The sequence below is a fragment of the Talpa europaea genome, assembly GCF_964194135.1.
Source record: "Talpa europaea genome assembly, chromosome: 3".
NCBI classification, from domain to species: domain Eukaryota; kingdom Metazoa; phylum Chordata; class Mammalia; order Eulipotyphla; family Talpidae; genus Talpa; species Talpa europaea.
In genome coordinates this window covers 678168-699806 of record NC_140069.1, presented here as the reverse complement: position 1 = coordinate 699806, position 21639 = coordinate 678168, and the positions used below count along the sequence as shown (strand labels likewise).

At 73.3% G+C, this 21639-nt stretch overlaps 1 protein-coding gene across 1 annotated transcript; it reads left to right on the top strand.

The window, feature by feature from the left end:
- Positions 1 to 392: 392 nt before the first annotated feature.
- RHPN1 (rhophilin Rho GTPase binding protein 1) lies at positions 393 to 10837 on the top strand (the record flags this gene model as incomplete). The annotated part of the gene is made up of 16 exons (XM_084229664.1): positions 393 to 577; positions 1016 to 1141; positions 1252 to 1327; positions 1761 to 1838; positions 2071 to 2195; positions 2277 to 2443; positions 2653 to 2846; positions 3148 to 3448; positions 3545 to 3739; positions 3871 to 3947; positions 4141 to 4287; positions 4385 to 4546; positions 4740 to 4853; positions 6803 to 6995; positions 7265 to 7455; positions 10301 to 10837. 16 exons carry the CDS (start codon positions 393 to 395, stop codon positions 10835 to 10837), a joined length of 2868 nt encoding a protein of 955 aa, XP_084085790.1.
- Positions 10838 to 21639: the final 10802 nt, after the last annotated feature.

Here is a 21639-nt window from a genome sequence, read left to right as displayed (position 1 = left end):
TTCCTTGCAGGTGGGCAGCAGCTGTGAGGAGCCTGTGGCCCAGCTTTTTGACCTTGGCCTGGGGGACTCCCCCTGGGACGGGGCAGCATCTCTCTGGGGTGACCCAGCAGTCAGAGAATCTGCACCTCTGAGGAGGGGCTGGGCACCCCGGGCAGGGAGGCGGTGTGCTGGTGGGCGAGCTGGCTGCCGGTGTCACCCCCTCCCGGCCGGGCAGATCCCGGCCCACGGGACTGGCCCGCCTTCTCTCGGGTCTCACCTCCACACCTGCCGCCTCCTTCTTGGCCTGAGTGTCCCCAGCCGCCTGCCCACCACCGCCTGCTGTGTGGTCTCAGGTCCAGCGGTCACCAGGCCCGCCCTGCTCCCTGCACGGCCTCCACCCCTCCCCTTGGTCCATGGCCACCCAGCCCCAGGGCTCTGCCCTGAGCACCAGGCGAGACAGGGCCCATCCATCCCCACAGGGCTGTGACCTCCTGGCGCGGACGCCTTCGCTGGGTCCCGTGCAGAGCCTCAGGGCCCAGATCCACCAGCAGATCAACAAGGAGCTGCGTATCCGGGCGGGTGCTGAGAACCTCTACAGGTGGGCAGGGGGCGTGGACAGGGCCAGGTGCATGAGCAGCAGAACCTCCCCAGGAGGCGCCGTCCCAGCTGAGCTCAGCGGGGTGGGCGTTCCCAGCACCCTGGCCATGAGCACAGACCCCCACCCCGCGCCTCCACAGCCCCTCCTGGTGAGGCCTGTGCGCCAGGACAGGGCTCCGCGGGGCCTACAGAGTCCCCCTGGCCTTCCTGGGGACCCACTGGCCCCTCCGTCAGGCCCAAATGCATGCAAAAGGCCAGAGCGCGGCCCCCGTCCATCTGGTCGCTGTGGAGGGCAGTGGCCGAGGGCGCCAGGACACCTGCAGCTCAGGCGCTCTGAGGGCCTGGGCCAGTGACTCCAGAGCTCAGGCAGCTGGGGTGGCGGGAAGCCAGGCCCTCCGTCCCCCTGCCCGTGGCCTTCACCACAGCCCGGTCCCCCCAGAGCCACCAGCAATGCCCGCGTCAGGGAGACGGTGGCCCAGGAGCTGCGCTACGTCAACTGCAGCCTGCAGCTGCTGAAGGAGGAGCTGGAAGAGCTGGGCCGCGAGGACGGGCCCCCGCCCCAGGGGTGTGTGAGGAAGGCCGGGCCTGCGGCCCTGGGCATGCAGAGGAGGCCGGCCTGGGCGGGTGGACCCCAGGGCCACTGGACGCAGCCTGACCAGGCACTTCTGGTTCCAGTGAAGGCGCCGCCGTCCCCATGATCCCCCTGGGGCTGAAGGAGACCAGGGAGCTGGACTGGTCCACGCCCCTGAGAGTGAGTGTTCGGTGCGTCCTGCCACGAAGGGGGGGGTGGCACTTGGCAGCTCTAGTTTGGCCATTTCGTTGAAGAGACGAGGAAACTGAGGCTGTGAGGAGGGAAGGGCCTGATCTGGGGCCCTCCTGGCTGAAGGGGATTCTGGGGGTGGGCTTTGGAGAGGCGCCCCGGGATGGATGTGAGCACTGGCTGCCCTGCTGGGCCCCCGAGACGGTGACAGCCTCGACTCTCACTCAGGTCCTGCTGGCTGGGGCGCCGCCTCCCACTGAGGCTGCGCGGGGGCCCTGGCAGGGCCTGGTGAGCAGCCGAAGGGCCAAGGGGGCTGGAGCAGGGACAGCGTGGGGCCCCCCAGCCCTTCTCAGGGCCAGGGCCTTCCCCCTCAGACCCCCTCTGGGGGAGACACCAGAGAAAGCCAGCACCTGCCCCCCATCAGGAGCTGATCTCGGGGCACTTCGGAGAAGATGGCGCCTCCTACGAGGCAGAAATCAGGGAGCTGGCTGAGCTGCGGCAGGTGGGCCCTCCTGCCTCCCCCCCCGGGAGATGGGCCACCCCAGCTCCCCCGACTGCCAGCCACCCACACCCCCTCCCCAGGGCCCCGGCTGTCCCTCCCTGCACCCTTCAGCCTCCTGGGGCAGCGGGCGGGGCCCACCCGGCCCAGGGGAGGCCGCCCCACGCTGGGCTCCCGGGGGTGGGAGGGCCGCGGGTGGGCGGGCCAGTGGGGCCCAGCAGCTCCTGCGCCGCAGGCCATGCGGACCCCCAGCCGGAGCGAGGGGGGCCTGCGGCTGCTCTCCGCCTACTACACCCAGCTGAGCTTCCTGGACGCCCGCTTCGCCGCCCCCAGCAGGAGCCTCGGGCTGCGCTTCCACTGGTACGTGGGCCGCCCTGGCCGCCCCCCGGGCGGGGCCATCCCCGGGGTGAGGCGGCCCCAGCCCAGCTGCTGCACCCGCAGGTACGACTCGCTCACCGGGCTCCCGGCTCAGCAGCAGGCGCTGGCCTTCGAGAAGGGCAGCGTGCTCTTCAACATCGGCGCCCTGCACACCCAGATCGCCGCCCGCCAGGACCGCTCCAGCCCCGCGGGCGCCCGCCGAGCCGCAGAGGCCTTCCAGCAGGCGGCAGGTGGGGCCCGCCCTGAGCCCCGCTCCGGAGCCCCAGAGCCCCAGGCCCCGCCCCGGCGCAGGGTGCACCAGCTGCGTGGGCCTTGCTCCTGGGGACCCCTTCCCTGGGACAGGCGGGATGCCCGGGGTGCTGGGCCCTCTGGGGGAGGGGTGCCGCCTGAGGGGGAGGGGAGGCAGCCGCCCCGGTGATGCGCTGCGCCCTCCCGGCAGGAGCCTTCGGCCTCCTGAGGGACAACTTCTCCCACGCGCCGAGCCCGGACATGAGCCCCGCCTGGCTGGCCTTGCTGGAGCGGCTGATGTTGGCCCAGGCCCAGGAGTGCGTCTTCGAGGGCCTGGTGCTGTCCGCCCCCGCGGACCCCCACGATGGCCCGGCCCAGCTGCGCCTGGCTCAGGAGGCCGCCCAGGTGAGGGCAGCGCCCCTGTCCTAGGAGAGGCCCTTAGAGCATCTGGGGCCACATGTACCCGCTGGCCACGCATGGTGGGCAAGGCCCTCACGTGGGGCTGGGGTGCAGGGGGCAGGGAGGCGCGCCTGGGGAGGATGGGAGCCTTGCTGTTTCGCCCATGGGTCCCTGTGGGGCGGGCAGGACCCTTGGCAAGGAAGGGCCGAGCTGCTTGTGGGCGGGCACAGGCCGCCCCGGGGTGGGCAGAGGCGGAGTTGCCGGGGAGCCCTCCCGAGGCCCACCGTCCTCCCCGCGGCGCCCGCAGGTGGCGGCCGACTACGGCCTTGTGCACCAGACCATGGCCCAGGGGCCCGTGCGCGACCACGCGCCCCCCTCCTGGACCGCCCTGGCGCTCGTCAAGGCCGAGTACTTCCGCGCCCTGGCCCACTACCACACGGCCCTGGCCTTGTGTGACGGCGCCGGCGAGTGCCCTCTCGCCACCCTCCCTGACCCTGCAGTGGCCGAGGCAGAGCTCCCGCTGCAGCAGGTCTTCCTCGGGGCCCCCGGCCAGTCCACGGCCCCGCACCCCACGCTGCCGCAGGAGCCCGAGGAGCGCAGGAGGCTGGGTGAGGCGGGGGGTGCGTGGCCGGTCGGGGAGGCCCAAGCAGGGCCGGGCAGCGCGGGAGCCGCGAGGATGCCCGCGTGACGCCGCGTCCCCGCAGGCAAGGCCCACCTGCGGCGCGCCGTCCTGGGCCAGGAGGAGGCCTGTCGGCTGCACGCCGCGGGCCGGGCCCTGCGCAGGGTGGACCCGCTGCAGGCCGTGCTGGCCCAGGCGCTGCGGCGCGCACTGACCAAGCACGCAGAGTTGGACCGCGAGGACGACTTCTCAGAGGCCCCCGAAGCCCCCGACATCCAGCGTGAGCAGCTGCGGCGCGCCCCACCCAGGCACTCCCCTCCCCCCAAGCCCCCCCTCCCGCGGACTGCGCCCCTCGGGGCTCTGGGGGCAGAGCAGGCCCAGCCCTGCCCTCCGTCACCTTCTCGCTTTCAGCAAAGACCCACCAGAGGCCGGCGGTCAGGACCCCCAGCTTCTCCCAGGCAAAGGCGGCCGACATCTTCCACCGGCTGGTGGGCGACCCCCCCCAGCCTCCCCCCAGCCTGCTGCCCCCTCAGCTCAGCTGAGCCCCCCCTCCCACCAAGCCCATGTGTACCCCACAATGGCTTCTGTCCCGGGACGCAGACTGGCCTGACGGGGGGGGGAGGGGGTGTTATTCCCAGTGCTGCAGCCCAGCCAGGCCTCTGACCTCTGGCCTCTTCCCAGGGGCCGCTCTCCCTGTTCTCAGCCAAGAACCGGTGGCGGCTGGTGGGGCCCGTCCACGTGGCTCGAGGGGAGGACGGCTTTGGCTTCACCCTGCGGGGAGACGCCCCGGTGCTCATCGCGGCGGTTGCCCCCGGAGGCCCGGCTGCGGTACGCAAGCCCCCTGGCGGGCCAGGGCCACTGCGTGGCGGGGGCGGGGCCGTGGCCAGGGTGGGGTGCCCCGGAGGACCTGTCCGTGTGCCCGCAGGCGGCCGGCCTGCAGCGGGGAGACTACATCGTGGCGCTGGATGGGCAGCCGTGCAAGTGGTGGAGACACGCGGAGGTGGTGGCCCGGCTGAGGGCCGCGGGCGCCGAGGGCGTGAGCCTGCAGGTGGCCACGCTGCTGTCCAGCGCCGAGCCTCCCTGCAGGGTGAGTCCCGCCCCGGCTGAGCTGACCACAGGCCGCCTGCGCACCATCCTCCGCAGCCCTGCCCACGTGGGCACCTGGCCCAGGTTGCAGCCCTCAGCCAGAGTGGCCAGCAGCAAGCCGGCAAGAGCGCCCCTCTCCTTACCCCCTGGCCGGCCAGCAGCACTGACCACTCCCTCTCTCTGTCCAGCTGCAGGGGGACCGCTGGCCAGCCCTTGGGAGGCTCCTGAGGAGCCAGAAGGGGTGCACCTGGGCCCCGCCCACACCTGCACAACCCGCCACTGGGCCCCAGCTCGGCTGGGGCCGCAAGGCCAGGAGGGGCAAGAGCCAGGAGAGGGGTCCCCTGCCCCACAGCCCGAGCGGGGGCTCCCCCGGGGCCCCCCACACCAGGGCCCCATGTGCTCCGGAGGCTAGGATTGGGCCCCTGTGCTCTGCCTGACCCGCAGGACCCCAGGCCGCCTTGCCGCCCTCCCAGGGCTGTGGGGGTGCCTCTGGGCCACTGCCGCGCGGGGGTCCCCCTCACCCCCGACACACGGCTGAGACTCCAGACCAGGTGGCGGGTCCCTGCAGGGGCAGCTCCTGGGGAGGGCAGCGCCCGGGGCGTCAGCCTAGCGGGGAGGGGCTGGGGACCCGGGTCCCTGCAGCAGGCTCTGAGGCCCTTCAGCTGGGGCGCCCCCTCCCTCCCGAGATGCACCTGCTGTCCACACCCTGCCCCAGGACCGGCGCTGCCCCCGCAGGCCCCTCCCCGCCCCACACGCCCGCGTGGGGGCACCGGCGCGCCCGCCCTGGAGTCCCCTCGGCGCCGCCCGGCCGGGCGAGAGCGCCCCGACTCCGCCGTGGCTGCCGCGTGCCCGGAGGGGAGCGGGGGGCGCGCCCGGGCGGGGAGCGTGGGGGGGGAGGGGGGGTCGGCCGCGAGCCCAGCCCGGGGCCGCCAGGGGGCAGCCGCCGGCCGCTGAGCGCTGCGGGGCGGGTCCTCGGGCGGGCGCGGGCGGGGCGGGCCGGGCGGGGAGAGCCAGGAAGGCCCCGTGGGGCCGAGTCCCCCGCGCTCTGGGGCGTCGGCCCCGCCCCGCCCGCGGGGTCCCCCAGCAGAGCCGCCCGCGGGACCCGCCCCTCCTGCCACCTCCCTCCTGCTTTCCGGGTGGGCCCTGGAGTCGGGGTGCAGGGGGTGCGGGACCCCTTGGGCAGAGTGCACCCTTCCCCAAGTGGGCGCCCCCCCCAGCGCTGCCTCCGAGCCGGGGAGGCCAGGTGGGCGCCCCGCTCCCAGGATGCCGCTCCGCAGAGCCCGCCAAGGCCACCTCGCGCGCTAGCCTGGTCAATAAAAGAGCATCAGAAGGGCCCGCACCTGCTCGCCCGCCGACAGGGGCCGTCTGTGGGGGGCCACGGCGCCCGTGCGTGGGGGGACAGGCGCCGTCTCCCCAAAGACGGCGCCTCCCGCTGCAGCCCCAGCCCCCAGGGCCCTGCAACCCCGGCGCTGTCTGTCCCGCCCACCAGCCCCCCACTGCCGGCGCCCGCGCGCGGGAAGCCCCGCGCCCCACGCCCGGTCGGGAGCCCCACAGCGGCGTTCTCGCGACGGCCTGTGAAGTGGGGTCACGGGCACGCGGGGCGCATCAAAGCAGGCAGCCGCAGTGGGGTCGGGGCGCCCCAGAGATGGAGCTGGGCTCTGGCCCAGGGGCAGGGCGGGTCCGCGGGGCGCCCCCTCTCCGGCCGGGGAGAAGGCGCAGAGCCAGGGCCTGGGCGCGGCCGCCCGGGAGGCCGACGTGGCAGCGGCCAGTCCAGACCCTGTGCCCGGGCCCGCCCCGGCCGCGACGCCGCGGAGAGCCCCCCAACCCTGTGCGGCGGGCAGCGCGGGGGCGCGGATAGGGCCGGCTCTCCGGGGGCCCCGCGGCGAGGCTGGGCGGGCGGGCGGGGGCGCGCGGGCCGACACCAGCTGCCCGAGCGGAGGGCCTGGCCGCATCTCCAGGCCGCCGGGCGACAACCTGGTCCGCAGAGGGCGGGGACCCGCGGCTGCCCAGCGTGCGGCGAGGAGGGGCCGGGGCAGCGCGCCCGCCCGGGGTCAGCCAGCGCGGGGCTTTCCGCTTCTCCAGCAAAACCGCGCGGGGAGCGGGGCGCTTTCGCCTGGGCCAGCAGCGCCAGATGCTGACGGAGCCCAGCGCCCGTGAGGCCCCCTGCCGCCTCCCAGCTCTCCTCGTGCTCCCTCCCCGCACCCCCTCACCCCACCCGGCCCCTCCTGACAGCCTGAGTCTCCCCTGTTCTCCACAGCCACCCAACACCCACGCGTGGACCCCAGCCCTGGGCAGCAGGGGCGCCGGGCCCACCATCGGAGAGGGGCTGGCAGCAGCGGGGTACAGGGGAGGGCCCGACGGGGCCTGGCCGCGGCGGCAGCGGAGCCTGCAGACCGGAGTTCAGGCTGCCGGGCCTCAGAATCTGGAGGACGGGCATTCAAGATCCGGGGGTGCCTGCCCTGAGCAGCCGGGACTCGCCACTGGCCGCGGACCTGCCCCTTCGAGGCCCGGGGTGGCTGGCGTGGGCGCGGCACCCTGCTGTCCCAGCAGCGCTGACCCTGGAGGCCGGGGCAGCAGGGCCGGTCCTCAGTCCCCGCCAGGCGGCCGGGCTCCCAGGCCAGGGTAGAGGGCGCCCCCCGAGAGGCCCGTCCTGCCCGCCCGACTGGTGGGCTCCCCTCCCGGCTGTGGCGGGGCCTCCGTGGGCCGCTGCCGCCTGCAGATCCAGCAGGGGCCGCGGGGGAGGCCGGGGAATCCGGATTCCAACCCGAGATCCGTAATTTAAGGGTCTGCAAAGACCCTTTTTCCAAACCAGGGCAGTTCCCAGATGGACTTATCTCGGGGGCCACCACGGAGACCCCAGGCCTTCCCCCAGGTTCAGCGGAGGGTCTTGCTGAGGCCCTGCCTGGGGAGGTGCGCCCCCCACCCCCCCGCCCCGCGGCTGCTCTCCGGGCGTGGCTCTGGGGACCCGGCTCCTCCCAGGGGCTTAGAACCGCTTCTCCCACCTAGCAGGGCCCCCCACACGCCCTCAGGGCCTCCCGGGGGGGCACCTCACCTCCGCTCTCACTAGCCCTGTGCCCACGCTCAGCTGGGGCCGGTGCCCCGTGGGGTGGGGGTCGGCATGATGCAGCGGCCTGGGAGCCGCTGGGTCCGGGGAGGGGCGGGGGTGTGGTCCGGGCGCTGCTGTGGAGGCTTCCAGCCCGGAGGCTCGGGGGAGACGGAGGCTGATGGGTCCCGGACGGGGCGTCCCTGGGGCTGGGACCACCAGGCCCAGGGGTGCTGGGAGCCTGCGCAGAGCAGCGTCCGGACCAGCCGCGCCTCTTGGGCAGCCCGTCCGTGTGTCCACCCGGCATGCCCGGAGGCCCGGGGCGGGCCTGACCTTCACCCCGGGGGCTCAGCAAGCCTGCGCGGGTCAGGAAGTGAGGGGAGGTGCCCGGCCGGGGAGGGGCTGCCCCAGGCCCAATGGCACCTCCGGGGCTCCGAGACCAAGGGCAGGGGCATGCAGAGTGGGCAGTGGGGGACCGGAGGGCTGCCCCCAGCCAGCACGGGCGGGCGGAGGGGCTGCTGGGCAGCGGGGAGTGGAGGTGGCGGGAGGGGCCGTGGCCCCCAGGAGAGGCCGCCCAGCAGGTGGGGGTGGCCGCGCGGCCCAAGGGCAGTCACAGGCTGCAGGGGGTTGAGGGTTGGCCCCTGTGCGGGACCAGGGGGCTCCGGGAGCTGCCGGGAGCCACCTTCAGGGCCCCTGGGGGCCGCAGTCGGGGGGAGCCCATCCCCTCCAGAAGGACGCCCGGCCCTGCTGGGGCCTGGGGGCTGCTCTGCAGACCCTGGAGTTGCCCCAAGGGCAGGTCCCCGCGAGTCCCATTGGGTCAGCCCTCCCAGGGGTGCCCCTGCCTGACCGAGAGAGGCTTAGCCGCCCCCTTGTGGGGTGGACCTCACTGCCTGCCTCAGTGTCCCCCGCCTGCCCGGGCACCGGCTGTCCTCTGCGGACCCCAGGGAGGCCGGCGGCAGGGTGGCCCGTGCCGAACGCAGCGTCTCCCCTGACGCCCGGGGGGCGCGGGCCCCTCGCTGCCCCAGCCCCCCGCGGGCGCGCCGGACGTGCATGAAGGCCAGAGTGACCGATCGAGCTGTCAGGGGGAGCGTTTTAAGGCAGAATTATAGGGGAGAGGAAAAGGATTTTTACCAAATTAATGAAAAATCAATCTGGCCTCAAAAACCCATTAGCCTGCAGGGCGCGGCGGCTCCACCACCCGCCAGCGGCGCTCAACACCGCGGCCCGCCCGCCGGCACCCGTGGGGCTCGCGGCCGCCGCTCGGGCTCCTGACCTGGGGCGCTGGGCCCCGCCGCGGAGGGGCCCCCAACACCGCCTCGCCCTCCCCAGGACCCCGCTCAGCAGGCGGCCCAGCCCCCCCTCACCCCGGGGCCCGGGCATGGCGCTAGCGCGGGTGGGAGGGGAGCCGGCCCTCCCCTGAGGGAGCCCCGCGGGAGGGAGCCCCTGGCGGGACAGCACGCCTGGGGTCCTCCGCCTGCGACCAGGGGTGTGACGTGCTGGAGCGGGCGCGGCCCCTGCTCTCCGCCGTCCCGGCCCTGCTGCCGCCAGACAGGCGCGGGCGCCGCGGGCTGGGCTCTCGCAGGTCAAACCCCAGCTCATTAGCGGTGCAGGCGGGGGCAGGGCGGAGGCCGTGTCTGCGGTTTTGGGGTGGCCTGGCTGCCTGGCTCCAGGGACTTCCGGCCCCCACTCTGCAGACCTGCTCTGGCGATCCATCCGGTAGACGTGCCGGCGAGAGACGGGGGGGGGGGAGGGGGGGGTGACGGCGGAGCGAGGGGGCGCCCCAAGGCGGCCTGGCCTTGCTGCCGACAGGCACCCGGGCAGCGGTGGCCCCAGCACAGCCACGCCTGTCCCCTGTCCCCACTCCCCGCCCTCCTCTGAGCTGGCCTCCCTGCTGCCCACGCCACCAGCGTCCCTGGCCCCTGCTCCCACCAGGCCTGCATCTCACGTGCCTTTCAGGCCTTCTTGGGGTCGGCTTGCGGGGGTCCGGGTGAGGTCTGGGGTGCTCCGGGCCGGCGGTGCAGGAGGGAGCAGGCTTTTCTGGTCAGCAGGCCCCTTGGAACTGGTGGTGGCACCTGCTGGGGTCAGAGGCCACAGCCTGGTCCTGCCTCCTCTGCCCCGGGGGAGCTCAAGTCAGTACCAGGAGCAGCCTGCCTGCCCCCTGGAAGTGACAGGGACCCCTGGTGCCGCCCCCCACACACACCTGCCAGGCCGGGCCCTTGAGGTGGACGGCACAGCCTGAGCCTGCCTGAGCCCTCAGCCCTGCCGAGCCAGCCTGCCCACCCGCCTGCCCAGCCCTAGCTGCCAGGACAGGTGCTGGCTGACCCGCCCCGCCCCCGGGGCCAGCCACGCTGCCAACGCCCTGGCCACGGGTCCGTGCAGGGAGGCGCGACCACTCGTGGCCAGCCTGGACAGACAGACTCGCTCCTGCCGTGGCCCGTCCCGAGCCCAGTAGGGTCAGGTGAGGACCAGCATCGTGGGGTGGCGCAGCTCCAGCCTGGGGCACCATATGCAAGACCCGGTGCCCTGGCAGGGTGGCAAGGGGCCCGCCAATGAGCTGACGCCCCTGCTGGCCAGCTAAGCCAGGAGCCCCCTCCCCAGACCCCCTGCCACTGTCCCCACTGCCCCCCCTTGGGAGCCTGGGTGGGGGAAGACCTGCCCTGGGGGGGCAGAGTCCCTGCCTGCCGCCTGCCCCTCCGTCCTCCCGTCCCACAGAGCCCCCTGCAGAGGGCGGCCGGGAGGGCGGCTGGGAGGGCCCCCAGCTGTCGGGCCCCGTGGTTCGCAGGGCGGGGGTCCCAGCGTGTCCTGGCAACGAGCAGCCGCAGGTGCACTCGCAGCCCGAACCCTTTCCTGGCGATCCAGGGCCCTGAACTCCCTGCACTGCTGCAGCGGGCCCCACCGTCCGGCGCGGAACTTGGCCATCCTCCCGCAGGGCCCAGGCGGGGCAGTCCAGTGGGGCCCCCCCCAGGGAGGGCAGGGCAAGCCACGGAGACCCTGAGAGTGGAGCGTCTGACGGGGGAGGCGGAGCGGCAACTACAGCCCAGCGGGAAGCTGATGTCCTCAGTGGCCGGCGGCGGCCAGCGGGCTTTAATGGGCCCCGAAGCCCTGGTCAGCAGCGCTGAGCTCAGCACCCCTGTGAGGCAGGCCCGGCCTCCTCAGAGCTCAGCTCCCCGCCTCGCCTCCCCCTCCCGGGAACCACCGAGGAAGGGCGCTGTGGGCGCCGGCCGCCTGGCTGACCCTTCCTGCCGCTGAACTGCCCTCCCCTGGGCCCGCCGGGCAGGAGCTGACCGGAAGCCCCCGCAGCCCTCCTGCGTCACCGGGCCCATTAGGTGCCACAGCTGCTTCCCCATCTGCCTGGGGGACGGGGCGAGGCCCCAAGTCCCCATCCATCCCAGACCCTGGGGGCCGCAGCCCCCCACATTGGCCTGGATTGGGGTCCCAGCAACCCCCGCCGTGGGTCCCCCAAGGGAGCGTCGGCCTGGGAAGGGTCCCCGGAGGGCTCGGGGAGCATGCGCAAAGGAAGTCATGCTCCAGCCAGGAGGGGCCTCGCGCACCCCCCCAGATTCTGGGGCGGGGCTCTTGGGCAACCCCGGCCTCTTGGGGACCGAGGCTCACCCTGCTGGCGCGGGGCCTCCGCTGGCCCATGAGCTGCGTGGGAGGGCGCCGGGCGGGCCGGGCACTGCAGGGCCAGGGCCACGTCCGCCGCGGAGGATTTTTAGCACCAACGTTCCCCAAATGAAGCGGGGACCCTCTGGCTTTGAAACTGTCGGTGAAGGTCTGGAACTGGGCAGGCTGCGCCTCCTGGCTTTTCCCCGCCGGCTCTGGCTGCCCCCGGCCCGGCCCAGCCACGGCGCGAGAGGGGCCGCGACCCCATCCAGGGGAGCCGCCACCTGCGCTCGGGCCTCCTCCCGCGGCCCCCGCGCCCGCCAGGATGGGCTTGGGGCGGACAACGTTTGTATCAGCCCTTCATTTATTGACGGCGCTGGCTGGGCGTAATTTATTGTCTCACAAGACGGACCTTATCGAGCCGAGTCCACCCTGGCCTCCCCCAGAGCCTGGCTGGACGGACTCAGTCGATGCTCGAATCGTTGACCTTGGGCCTGGGGGTGGGCCCGGGAGGAGGCAGGACGCCCGCAGCGGCACCTCCCCTGGCTGTGGCACCCAGAGCCGCCGCAGCCCCCCTGTGCGGAGGCCAAGCGCAGGGCAGCGGGAGGGGCAGGGGCAGGAGAAGATGGGGGCCCGGGGGCACCCGACCACAGCTCAGGGCCCTGGCCAGCGTGGAGGCGGCAGGGAGCCGGCATCAGCCTGTGGGCCATGGTCAGCGCCGGCCGCCCGGCCTGGGCGGGACACCTCCCGCAGCGTAGAGGCCTGTGTCGGGCTGACCAAAGAAGCCCCTGCAGTCCGGGACAGGGGACGCCTGGAGGGAGAGGGCACAGAGGGCCGGGGGGGCGAGCCCGCCGCAGCAGGTCGTCTCTGGCGGAAGTCCCTGGGCGGCGGGCGGGGACCCTGGGGCAGGCGCCTGTCTGCAGCCCTTGGGAAGGGCTGAAGGGCCAGAGAGGCCCCAGGCTCCTCAGGTGCGCTGCCCCATGGCCAGAGGGCACCCGCACCCGCAGGGCCCTGACCCCACGTGTGGGGAGGCCAGGGGTCTGGCCAGCGGCTCTTGGGTCTGGCCGGGCTGGCCTCAGATGCGCCCTGCACGCTTGAGCCGAAGGCCCCTGCAGCGGCGGCCGAGGGGCAGGTGACAGGTGTCGGGGCACCGGGGAGACACACGGGTGGGAGAAGGGGGGGGACAGCTGGGGCGGGGCGGGCGGTGGGGAGCTGGCCAGTGGCCCCCTGCCGCGGCTCTCCGTGGTGCTTCCCCACCCAGGTCCGGTTCCTGAGGGCTGGGCCCTGCTTTGGCCCCCACCCCCACGCCCCTTCCAGTGGGGACGGAGCCACCCCAGGGCGCCCTGCCGGGTGCCTTTTCCGTAGTGGATTTTCTGAGCCGAGCAGAAATCCCACCTGCCCTGCGCCCCGCAGCCCCGTCCTCGGCCGTCCCCCGCGTGCCCTGCCTCAGCAATCAGGGCTCGTTTCCCGGGCCCAGCGGCGCCCCCATCTTCACTAAGGGCGGGGAGGCCTGGGGTGGGCTGGGGCCTGCGCCTGGGCCCGCCCTCAGCCCCGCCAGCGCCTCCCGCCAATCTGGCCTTCCCGGAGCCCGCGCACCGGAGTGGGTGCCCAGCCAGCTCCCGCCTCCTGGCCCTGGGGGCGCCCTCAGGGCTGACACCCCCGCCCAAGCCCCGGCTCGCGCCCGGCCGGCAGGAGTCGTGCTCACACCCGCCGCGGACGGGACGCCCACGGGGTGCCCGCTGCCCTCCTCTGGGTGCCACGGGGGCCGAGCGCCACCCCCGGGGCCTGTCCACACCGGGCTCCCGCCCGTCGCACCGCCGTTTCCCAGCCAGGCCTCCAGGCCCGGCCCCGCCTCCTTCCAGCGGGCTCCCCCTCCAGCCCCTCCGCGGGCGGGGTGCGCGGCCCGTGCCCCGCGCCCGCCCCGCCAGCAGCTGCGGGGACTCCCGCCCTGGCGCGCCGCTCCGCCCCTGCTCCGCGCCGCCCGTTCCCGCCCCCGCGCCCCGCCCCGCCCCGCCCCGGCGCCTCCACCGCCCGAGCTCCCCAACCTGCGCCTCCCTCCGCCTGGCGATGCCTCTGGGGGACACCCCGGCTGGGCTTCCTTACTCTGCGACGACACAGTGAAGCGGGGTGTGGGGTTCCTAAAAAAGATTTATTTTTCTTTATGCGAGCACACAAGAGCTGGGGTGCAGGCCAGGGGTGGAGGGGTGGAGGACGCCCCAGAGACAGAGCCCGGAGCAGAACAGGCGGATCCCCTGACACTGCTGAGGGAGCCGCGGGGAGGCAGGCGGGTCTGCTGGCCTCTGGGTCAGTCCCTGGCGGGGCTGGAGCTCCTGCTGCAGGGGCTGGAGACAAGCTCAGAGCCGAGACTTAACCCCTGCGCCCCAGGGAGGCCCGGAGCTCGCTGTGATGACCGCAGCCCTGGGAGGTTTTTAAAAGAAAAGTGTGCCCAGGCCTGCCCAAGCCCGGCCCCACGGCCCCTTCTGTCCCAGCCCAGCCTCTGCCCCCAGGCGCATCTCCAGGGGTACCCCCAATCTGTGGCCTCAACCCGCTGCCTGAATTGAACACCTGGACAGCAGCACCCCAAAGCCTGCCCCTGGGGGGGCCCACCTACCAAAGTGCTCCCCCCCCAAGGGCCCTGCTAAATTTTCTCCAGGGGGCCTGGTGGGAGCTGTGCCCACCCTCAGCCTCCGTCCGCAGCTCGCAGCACAGCACCCACAGCGGCTGGGGAGCAAAGAGGGGTCCCCTTCAGCCTGGGGACCCAGCAGGTTGGCAGGATGGGGACCCGCTGCACACAGGCCTGGGCCTCCACGGGACCTTCACGGGCCTCTGCGTCCCCCCACCTGGAGGGAGCGGGCTCTGGGTAAGGGGTCCACTGCCCCTGGACCCACTGGCTCCTTCTTGGGCTGCAGCTCCCGGCGCCCCTCTGAGGGCCTCACAGCCACGGGCTCAGTGGGCATCACCTGAGCCGAGAACCTGCTCCCCTGGGACCCTAGAGCCACCAGCACGGCCGGACTGCAAACTCCCCCCACCGCCCCCCGCCCCCCAGGCTGGCGGGATGGGCGGGAGGAAGGAGGAGGCGTGCGCCTTCCTGGCACTGCTGCCCCCTCGGTCCAGCCCAGCCGCCGCCCCGTCCAGCTAGGCCTGCGGTCATCGGGCTGAGGGAGCCCGCCGCGCCCTCCCAGAAGGAGCCAACCGCCGAGCCAAGGGCCTGGCCTAGAATGGCCGCGCCCCCAGCCTCAGTTTCCCTGTGTGGGGGAGAGCAGGGGACAGGCTGCCTGGGTGGCGGGCAGGGCCAGCTGGCAGGGCCAGAAGCCTGGGTTCTGCCCGATGGCGCGGCGGGGAGCGGCGGGGACTGGGCCCCCAGGAGAGGCACCGCCCCTTCCTGGCCCTGCCCGCGGGGCTGCGGCTCGGGGCGGGCAGCTCAGGGGCCTGGGGCAGGCTGGCCGCCTGGGGTGGGGCCTGCGCTGGGGTGGGGTGGGGCCGGGCGGGCGGGGGGTCGCGCCCAGGGGGCCCACGGGCAGGCCGGTGTCTCAGCCCCCGCAGCTCCCGGCGGCCCGGAGGCGGCCCGCACCCTCGCGCCGCTGCTCCCACGGCTCCCGCCGGGGCTGGGGCGGCCCGGCCCGGCCGACCGGGCGCCGCTCCGACAGATGGCGGGGCGGGCGGGGGGCGTCAGATGGCAACGCCCGGGGCGGACCCGCCGCCGCCGCCGGGAAGCTGGCCCCGGGCTCTGCGCATCTGGAGGGGCCGCGTGCCCGCCGCGCGCCGGGGGCGGGGGAGGTGACACCCGAGCTGCCACCGCCGGCGCCCCGGGCCGTCCGACGCGGGCGCGGGGCGAGGTGGGAAGCGCGCGGGCGGCCCAGCTGTCCCCTCCCGGCCCGCCGCGGGGAGCACGAGGGGCGGAGGCCCGGCCCGGGCGCAGGTGCCCCACGGCCCGCGCGGTGACCCTCGTGCGCCCACTACCGCCCGCGGCCCGGGCCGCCCCCGCGCCCCCCGCCGCCCCCGCGCCCCCCGCCGCCCCCGCCGCCCCCGCGTCCCCCGCCGCCCCCGCGCCCCCCGCCGTCCCCGCGCCCCCCGCCGCCCGCGCCGCCCCCGCGCCCCGGCCGCCCCCGCCGCCCCCGCGCCCCTGCCACCCTCGCGCCCCCGCGCCCCCTCCGCCCCCGCGCCCCCCGCCGTCCCCGCGCCCCCCGCCGCCCCCGCCGCCCCCGCCGCCCCCGCGCCCCCGCGCCCCTGCCACCCCCGCGCCCCCCGCCGCCCCCGCGCCCCCCGCCGCCCCCGCGCCCCCCGCCGTCCCCGCGCCCCCCGCCGTCCCCGCGCCCCCGCGCCCCTGCCACCCCCGCGCCCCCCGCCGCCCCCGCGCCCCCCGCCGCCCCCGCGCCCCCCGCCGCCCCCGCGCCCCCCGCCGTCCCCGCGCCCCCGCCGCCCCCGCGCCCCCCGCCACCATCGCGCCCCCCGCCGCCCCCGCGCCCCCCGCCGTCCCCGCGCCCCCCGCCGTCCCCGCGCCCCCGCGCCCCTGCCACCCCCGCGCCCCCCGCCGCCCCCGCGCCCCCCGCCGCCCCCGCGCCCCCCGCCGTCCCCGCGCCCCCCGCCGTCCCCGCGCCCCCGCGCCCCTGCCACCCCCGCGCCCCTGCCACCCCCGCGCCCCCCGCCGCCCCCGCGCCCCCCGCCGCCCCCGCGCCCCCCGCCGTCCCCGCGCCCCCCGCCGCCCCCGCGCCCCCCGCCGTCCCCGCGCCCCCCGCCGTCCCCGCGCCCCCGCCGCCCGCGCCGCCCCCGCCGCCCCCGCGCCCCCGCGCCCCTGCCACCCCCGCGCCCCCCGCCGCCCCCGCGCCCCCCGCCGCCCCCCCCCCCGCGCCCCCCGCCGCCCCCGCGCCCCCCGCCGCCCCCCCCCCGCGCCCCCCGCCGCCCGCGCCGCCCCCGCGCCCCCCGCCGCCCCCGCGCCCCCCGCCGCCCCCGCGCCCCCGCGCCCCCCGCCACCATCGCGCCCCCGCGCCCCCGCCGCCCCCGCGCCCCCCGCCGCCTCCGCCGCCCCCGCGCCCCCCGCCGCCCCCGCCGCCCCCGCGCCCCCCGCCGCCCCCGCCGCCCCCGCGCCCCCCGCCGCCCCCGCCGCCCCCGCGCCCCCCGCCACCATCGCGCCCCCGCGCCCCCGCCACCCTCGCGCCCAGCCCCCGGTGAGCTGGCCCGGCCGCGGCGGGGGCCGAGGAGTTGCGGACGGACGCGAGCCCGGCGGTCAGGAGCCGGCGCCCGGAGGTGGAAGCAGGGCGGGCCGCGGTGTCCCCACCCCCGGGCAGGGGCGGCGCCTGGGGGCAGGGCCCGCCCGCGGGCGCCCGAGCGCCGGGGCCCAACCGAACCGCCACCCTGTCGCCTGTCTCTGCCGCCAGCCTCCCGGTCGCCCCGTCTGTCATTTCTGGCCTCGTCGCCCGCCGCCCTGTGTCCCAGTCGGGAAGCGGAACCCACCTGCTCGCCAGGGGCCGCCCAGGCTGGGCGAGGCGCGCGGGGAGCGCCTGGACACAGAGGGCCCTGGGGCGGGGCAGCGCCCGGGGCAGCTGGAGGGGGAGGGGTCTCCCGCATCTGGAGCTGGCCACAGCTGGGGGGTGGGGGGCCTGCCAGCGCGGGAGAAGCCCTGGCTCAGAGATGGGCGGCCCGGACTCACCAGCGAGGCCAGGCCGCGCTGCCACCCTCCTAGGGCCTGCGCCAGGCCCTCCGGCTCCGCTGCAGCCTTGTCAGGGTGGGGGGGGGGGCGTGCAGAGGAGTGGGGAGGGGCGCAGGAGGGGCAAGGCAAGGTGGGGTCATATGTCAGCCCACCTGGGCCTGCGGCTGCTGCAGGGGGCCCGAAGGGGCGGAGGAACTGGGTGGGCTCCGGTGGGGAGGGCTCTGCCAGGAGGCTCGGGCGTGTGCAGCCACCCGCAGCCTGGAGGGCTCCAAGACCACGTCTTTCCCACCTGGAGGGTGGGTCACTCAGATTGCACCCCCTGACCTTTGGGTGGGGGTACTGAGGAGACAGAGCAGCCGGGGCCCATCGCACCCTAGGGAGCAGAGAGGGAGAGGAGAGGCCCTGGGGCCCCGGCCAGAACATGCAAGGTGGGGGACAGACCGGGTGGGGAAGGCTGGACAGTGGCACATGGCGGTGCAGAGATTGGAGCGGGGGCAAGGGTGGGGGACACAGAGCAGACCGCCAAGAGGGTTGCCCTTCACCCTCCTCCAGTCTCAATCAAGCTGCTAATTAGCTTCCCGGCCACTCAATTAATTAGGCTGCGTGTGCGTAATTATGATGGGGGCAGCGCCGTCATCCCCCACCCCAGAGCCCGGGGAGCTGAGGTTTATTGACCAGAAAAGACAGAAGGGGAGATCCTGCTCGTTGGTGTCCTGGTCCTGCTGCCGCAGCCAGCAAGGAATGGGGGGTGCAGCATGCAGGCGCCCCCAGCCCTGTGTGTGGGGAGGGGCTCCCACCTTCTCAGCCCTTACCCCCAGGTCCCTGGGGTTAGTCCACCTCTGGCCTCAGTGTTACCTGTACGGCTGGCAGGCTGCAGCTCCCTGAAGTGACTCAGGCAGTTGAGGGGTGCAGCACTTGGACCCCAGGGTGGAGACCAAGGCCTGCCCAGCCCCTGGCCTCTGAGCAGGCTATGCAGTCTCTGTCCTGGACAGCCATGCCCTACAGTGCCCTCCTCCTATGGTCCTGCCATTCACTTCATTGCCTGCTCATCCTGATGCCCAGTCACAGAGGCCAGACTCAGGTCCTCCCCGCACAGCCCAGGCCCAGAGCCACAACCTTCTACTGCGCCCTGCAAAAGTGCTCGTTGGCACTTTCTCAGAAATTCAAGTGGCTGTGTCTTGTCTCCTACCTGGATGATCAGGAATCTAACAAGGTCCTGTGTTCACTGCAGGCACTGCTAGTGAATCGTGCATTGGTGGTGGTGGTGGTGGTGATGATGGTGATGGTGATGGTGGTGGTGATGGTGATGGTGATGGTGATGGTGGTGATGGTGATGGTGGTGGTGATGGTGGTGGTGATGGTGGTGGTGATGGTGGTGGTGGTGGTGGTGATGATGGTGATGGTGATGGTGGTGGTGATGGTGGTGGTGATGGTGGTGATGGTGATGGTGGTGGTGATGGTGGTGGTGATGGTGGTGGTGATGGTGGTGATGGTGATGGTGGTGGTGATGGTGATGGTGGTGATGGTGATGGTGGTGATGGTGATGGTGGTGATGGTGGTGGTGGTGATGGTGGTGATGGTGGTGATGGTGGTGATGGTGATGGTGGTGATGGTGGTGATGGCGATGATGGTGGTGGTGGTGATGGTGGTGATGGTGATGGTGGTGATGGTGGTGATGGTGATGGTGGTAATGGTGGTGATGGTGATGGTGATGGTGGTGGTGGTGATGGTGATGGTGGTGATGGTGGTGATGATGGTGGAGATGATGGTGGTGATGGTGATGGTGGTGATGGTGATGGTGGTGATGGTGATGGTGGTGGTGATGGTGGTGATGGTGATGGTGGTGATGGTGGTGGTGGTGATAGTGATGATGGTGATGATGGTGATGGTGGTGGTGGTGATGGTGGTGGTGATGGTGGTGATGGTGGTGATGTTGATGGTGATGATGGTGATGATGGTGATGATGGTGATGGTGGTGATGATGGTGGTGATGGCGAGGATGGTGGTGGTGGTGATGGTGATGGTGGTGATGGTGGTGGTGGTGATGGTGGTGATGGTGGTGATGGTGGTGATGGTGATGGTGGTGATGGTGGTGATGGTGATGCTGGTGATGGTGATGGTGGTGGTGGTGATGGTGGTGATGGTGGTGATGATGGTGGTGATGATGGTGGTGATGGTGATGGTGGTGATGGTGGTGATGGTGGTGATGGTGATGATGGTGATGGTGATGATGGTGATGATGGTGATGGTGGTGATGGTGGTGATGGTGGTGGTGGTGGTGGTGGTGATGGTGGTGATGGTGATGGTGGTGATGGTGGTGATGGTGGTGATGGTGGTGATGGTGATGGTGGTGATGGTGGTGGTGGTGATGGTGGTGATGGTGGTGGTGGTGGTGGTGGTGGTGGTGATGGTGGTGATGGTGATGGTGATGATGGTGGTGATGGTGGTGATGGTGGTGATGGTGACAGAGATGAGGGGTCTGCCCACTGGGGATACTCCTGGGGCCTTGAATGGTATGTTCTTTTTTTAAGATTTATTTATGCATGTTTATTTATGCATACAAGAGCTGGGGTGCAGGCCAGAGGTGCGGGGGTGAGAGGACTCAGAACAGATGGATCCACTGAAACAGTGTTGAGGGGAGCAGTGGGGAGACAGAAGAGGTTGCTGCGCCCTGGGGGGTCACTCCCTGGCCGGGGTCTCACGCATGCTGCAGTGGCCGACAGCTTCCTTAGGTGCTGTGCTTAACTCCTGCGCCCCCGGGAGGCCCCTGAGTGGGAATGGGCTGAGCAGCGCCCAGCCAGCTGCAGGAAGCCTGAGGGGAGGCAGCACAGGGTGTGCCCACAAGGCCTGCGAGGGAGCGGCTTTGAGGTCCCTGTGAGACTCAGGTCTCTCCTGAAGGGGCAGATCTCATGTCTGCAGGACAACCTTGGGGAGCAGCTCTGTGCACTTCCGGACTTCCAGGCTGGCACGGTACAGGCACAGAGTGGGGCCCAATCACTTTGGGGGAGCCTCGTGTCCTCTGCCTCTCCGCCACACGGGGCTAGGAGGGGACAGGCATGAGGGAGGGAGAGAGTGGCTATGGGAGGCAAGAGTCCGGGGAAAAGGGGGCCCAGGGACTGGTGGGAGCTCCCTAACACGTTAGGCTGGAGACACCCTGCTGTGCCCTCCCCCTCACCCCCCCCCCCAGCCCCGAGGCGCAGCCTGCCACTGGGCTGGCCCTAGTCTATGGGCAGCAACAGCCCTTTGAAGCAGGAAGGTCCCCTCTGGCCACCCTGGTGCATCTCGGAAGCCAAGCAGGAGTGGGGAGCCTGGATCCGCCTCTGGGGTCCCTGCCTGGGCCCGCAGCCCCTCCTGCTGGGTCACTGCCGGCGGATCCTGGGAGGGGTGTCCATCAGCTCTGAGAAGCCGGAGCGCCTCTGGGGTCTGTGGTCCCGGTGGTGAAGCCCCCCTCACCCGCTGGGGCCCCTCAGAGGGCACCGTGGCCAGGGCTGGGAGGGCCCGAGCCTGCACCCACCCCATGCTGGGCGCTGGGAGTCAGATACAATTACTCACCCAGTGCATCATAATTATCGCAAATAGCCCATTAAAGAGAAATTATCATCAAGATGATATTAGACAGCGAGGAAATGAAGAAAGCAAAGTGCTTATTCTCCCATTGTCCCCTTAATGGGGACAAGGGCTGGGCAGGCGCCCCATTCACTGGCCTGGCGCCCCCACCCGCCTGCACTGCCTGCAGCCAAAGGGAGCCTGCTGGTCAGCGCTGAGCACCCCCTTCTCCCTCTGGCCCCAGACACCCCTGCTTCCCACCCTCACCCAGACTCCCAGACGACCTGGGAAAAGCCTGGAATAGGAGGGGTTCTCAGCACCCCCACCCGGTGCTGGCTGGGTGGAGAAACACCCACACTCCTTCAATTCCCAGGACCCCGACTTTGGTTAGACAGCGTGGATGGAGTGTGGCTGCGCCCCCAGGGGCCGGAGAAGACAGCCCCGCACAAAGGCCAGGGGAGAAAGGACGGCCTGGCAGAGCCTGGAGGGGCCTGGTGTGGCCTGTGGCCTGGCCTGTGGCCTCTCCCACCGCGTCTGTGGGAGGGGGAGGGAGGCACCGCCCCTAGCCCGCCCCTTCCAGCGGGGACACCCACTGCCGAGTAGCCCCAGGCAGGAAGGAGAAACCTCTGGAAAGTTCACCACCGCAGGAACAAACCCACTGGGGTGCCCGGTGCCGGCCAGCCTCCAGGCCTCCCGCACCCCGCCACCGGCCCGGGCGCTTCGGTCCTCTGCGGTTCCTGAAACGCAGTTCTGCGAACTTGCGGGGGCCCTGTCGGGTCGGGGTCTGGGAGGGGCATGGCAGTGGGATTCCTGGGAGCCGGGTGGCAGTCCTGGGGGCTCCAGGGCGCCCCATAGCCTGGGAATGTGCATTTGAGCAGGATTCTGGCGCAGCACCTGTGTCCTGAGAACCGCGCCCCACCCCGTGTCTGCTCCAGGGCGGCGGGGAGCAGGGGCCAGGGGAGACCCGCGGCTGCCGGCCCCGCCCCGCGGCCCCGCCCGCACGCGACGCCGCCCGCCTCCCAGCCCCGCCCCGCGGCCCCGCCCGCCGGCCCCCGCGAGCGACGAGCCAGAGCCGCGGCCGCGCGCCGTCGGGGGTCCGGCCTGAGCCCGCCGACAGCACAGGGCCGGGCGCCGCTTCCCTGGGGCGGGGCCGCGCGCGCACGCGAGCTCGGGGTGCGCCAGCCTGGCGGAGTGTGCGGGCGAGGGGCGCGGGGCGCGGGGCGGTGCCGCACGCCGCCCCACTTCCGCGCGAGCT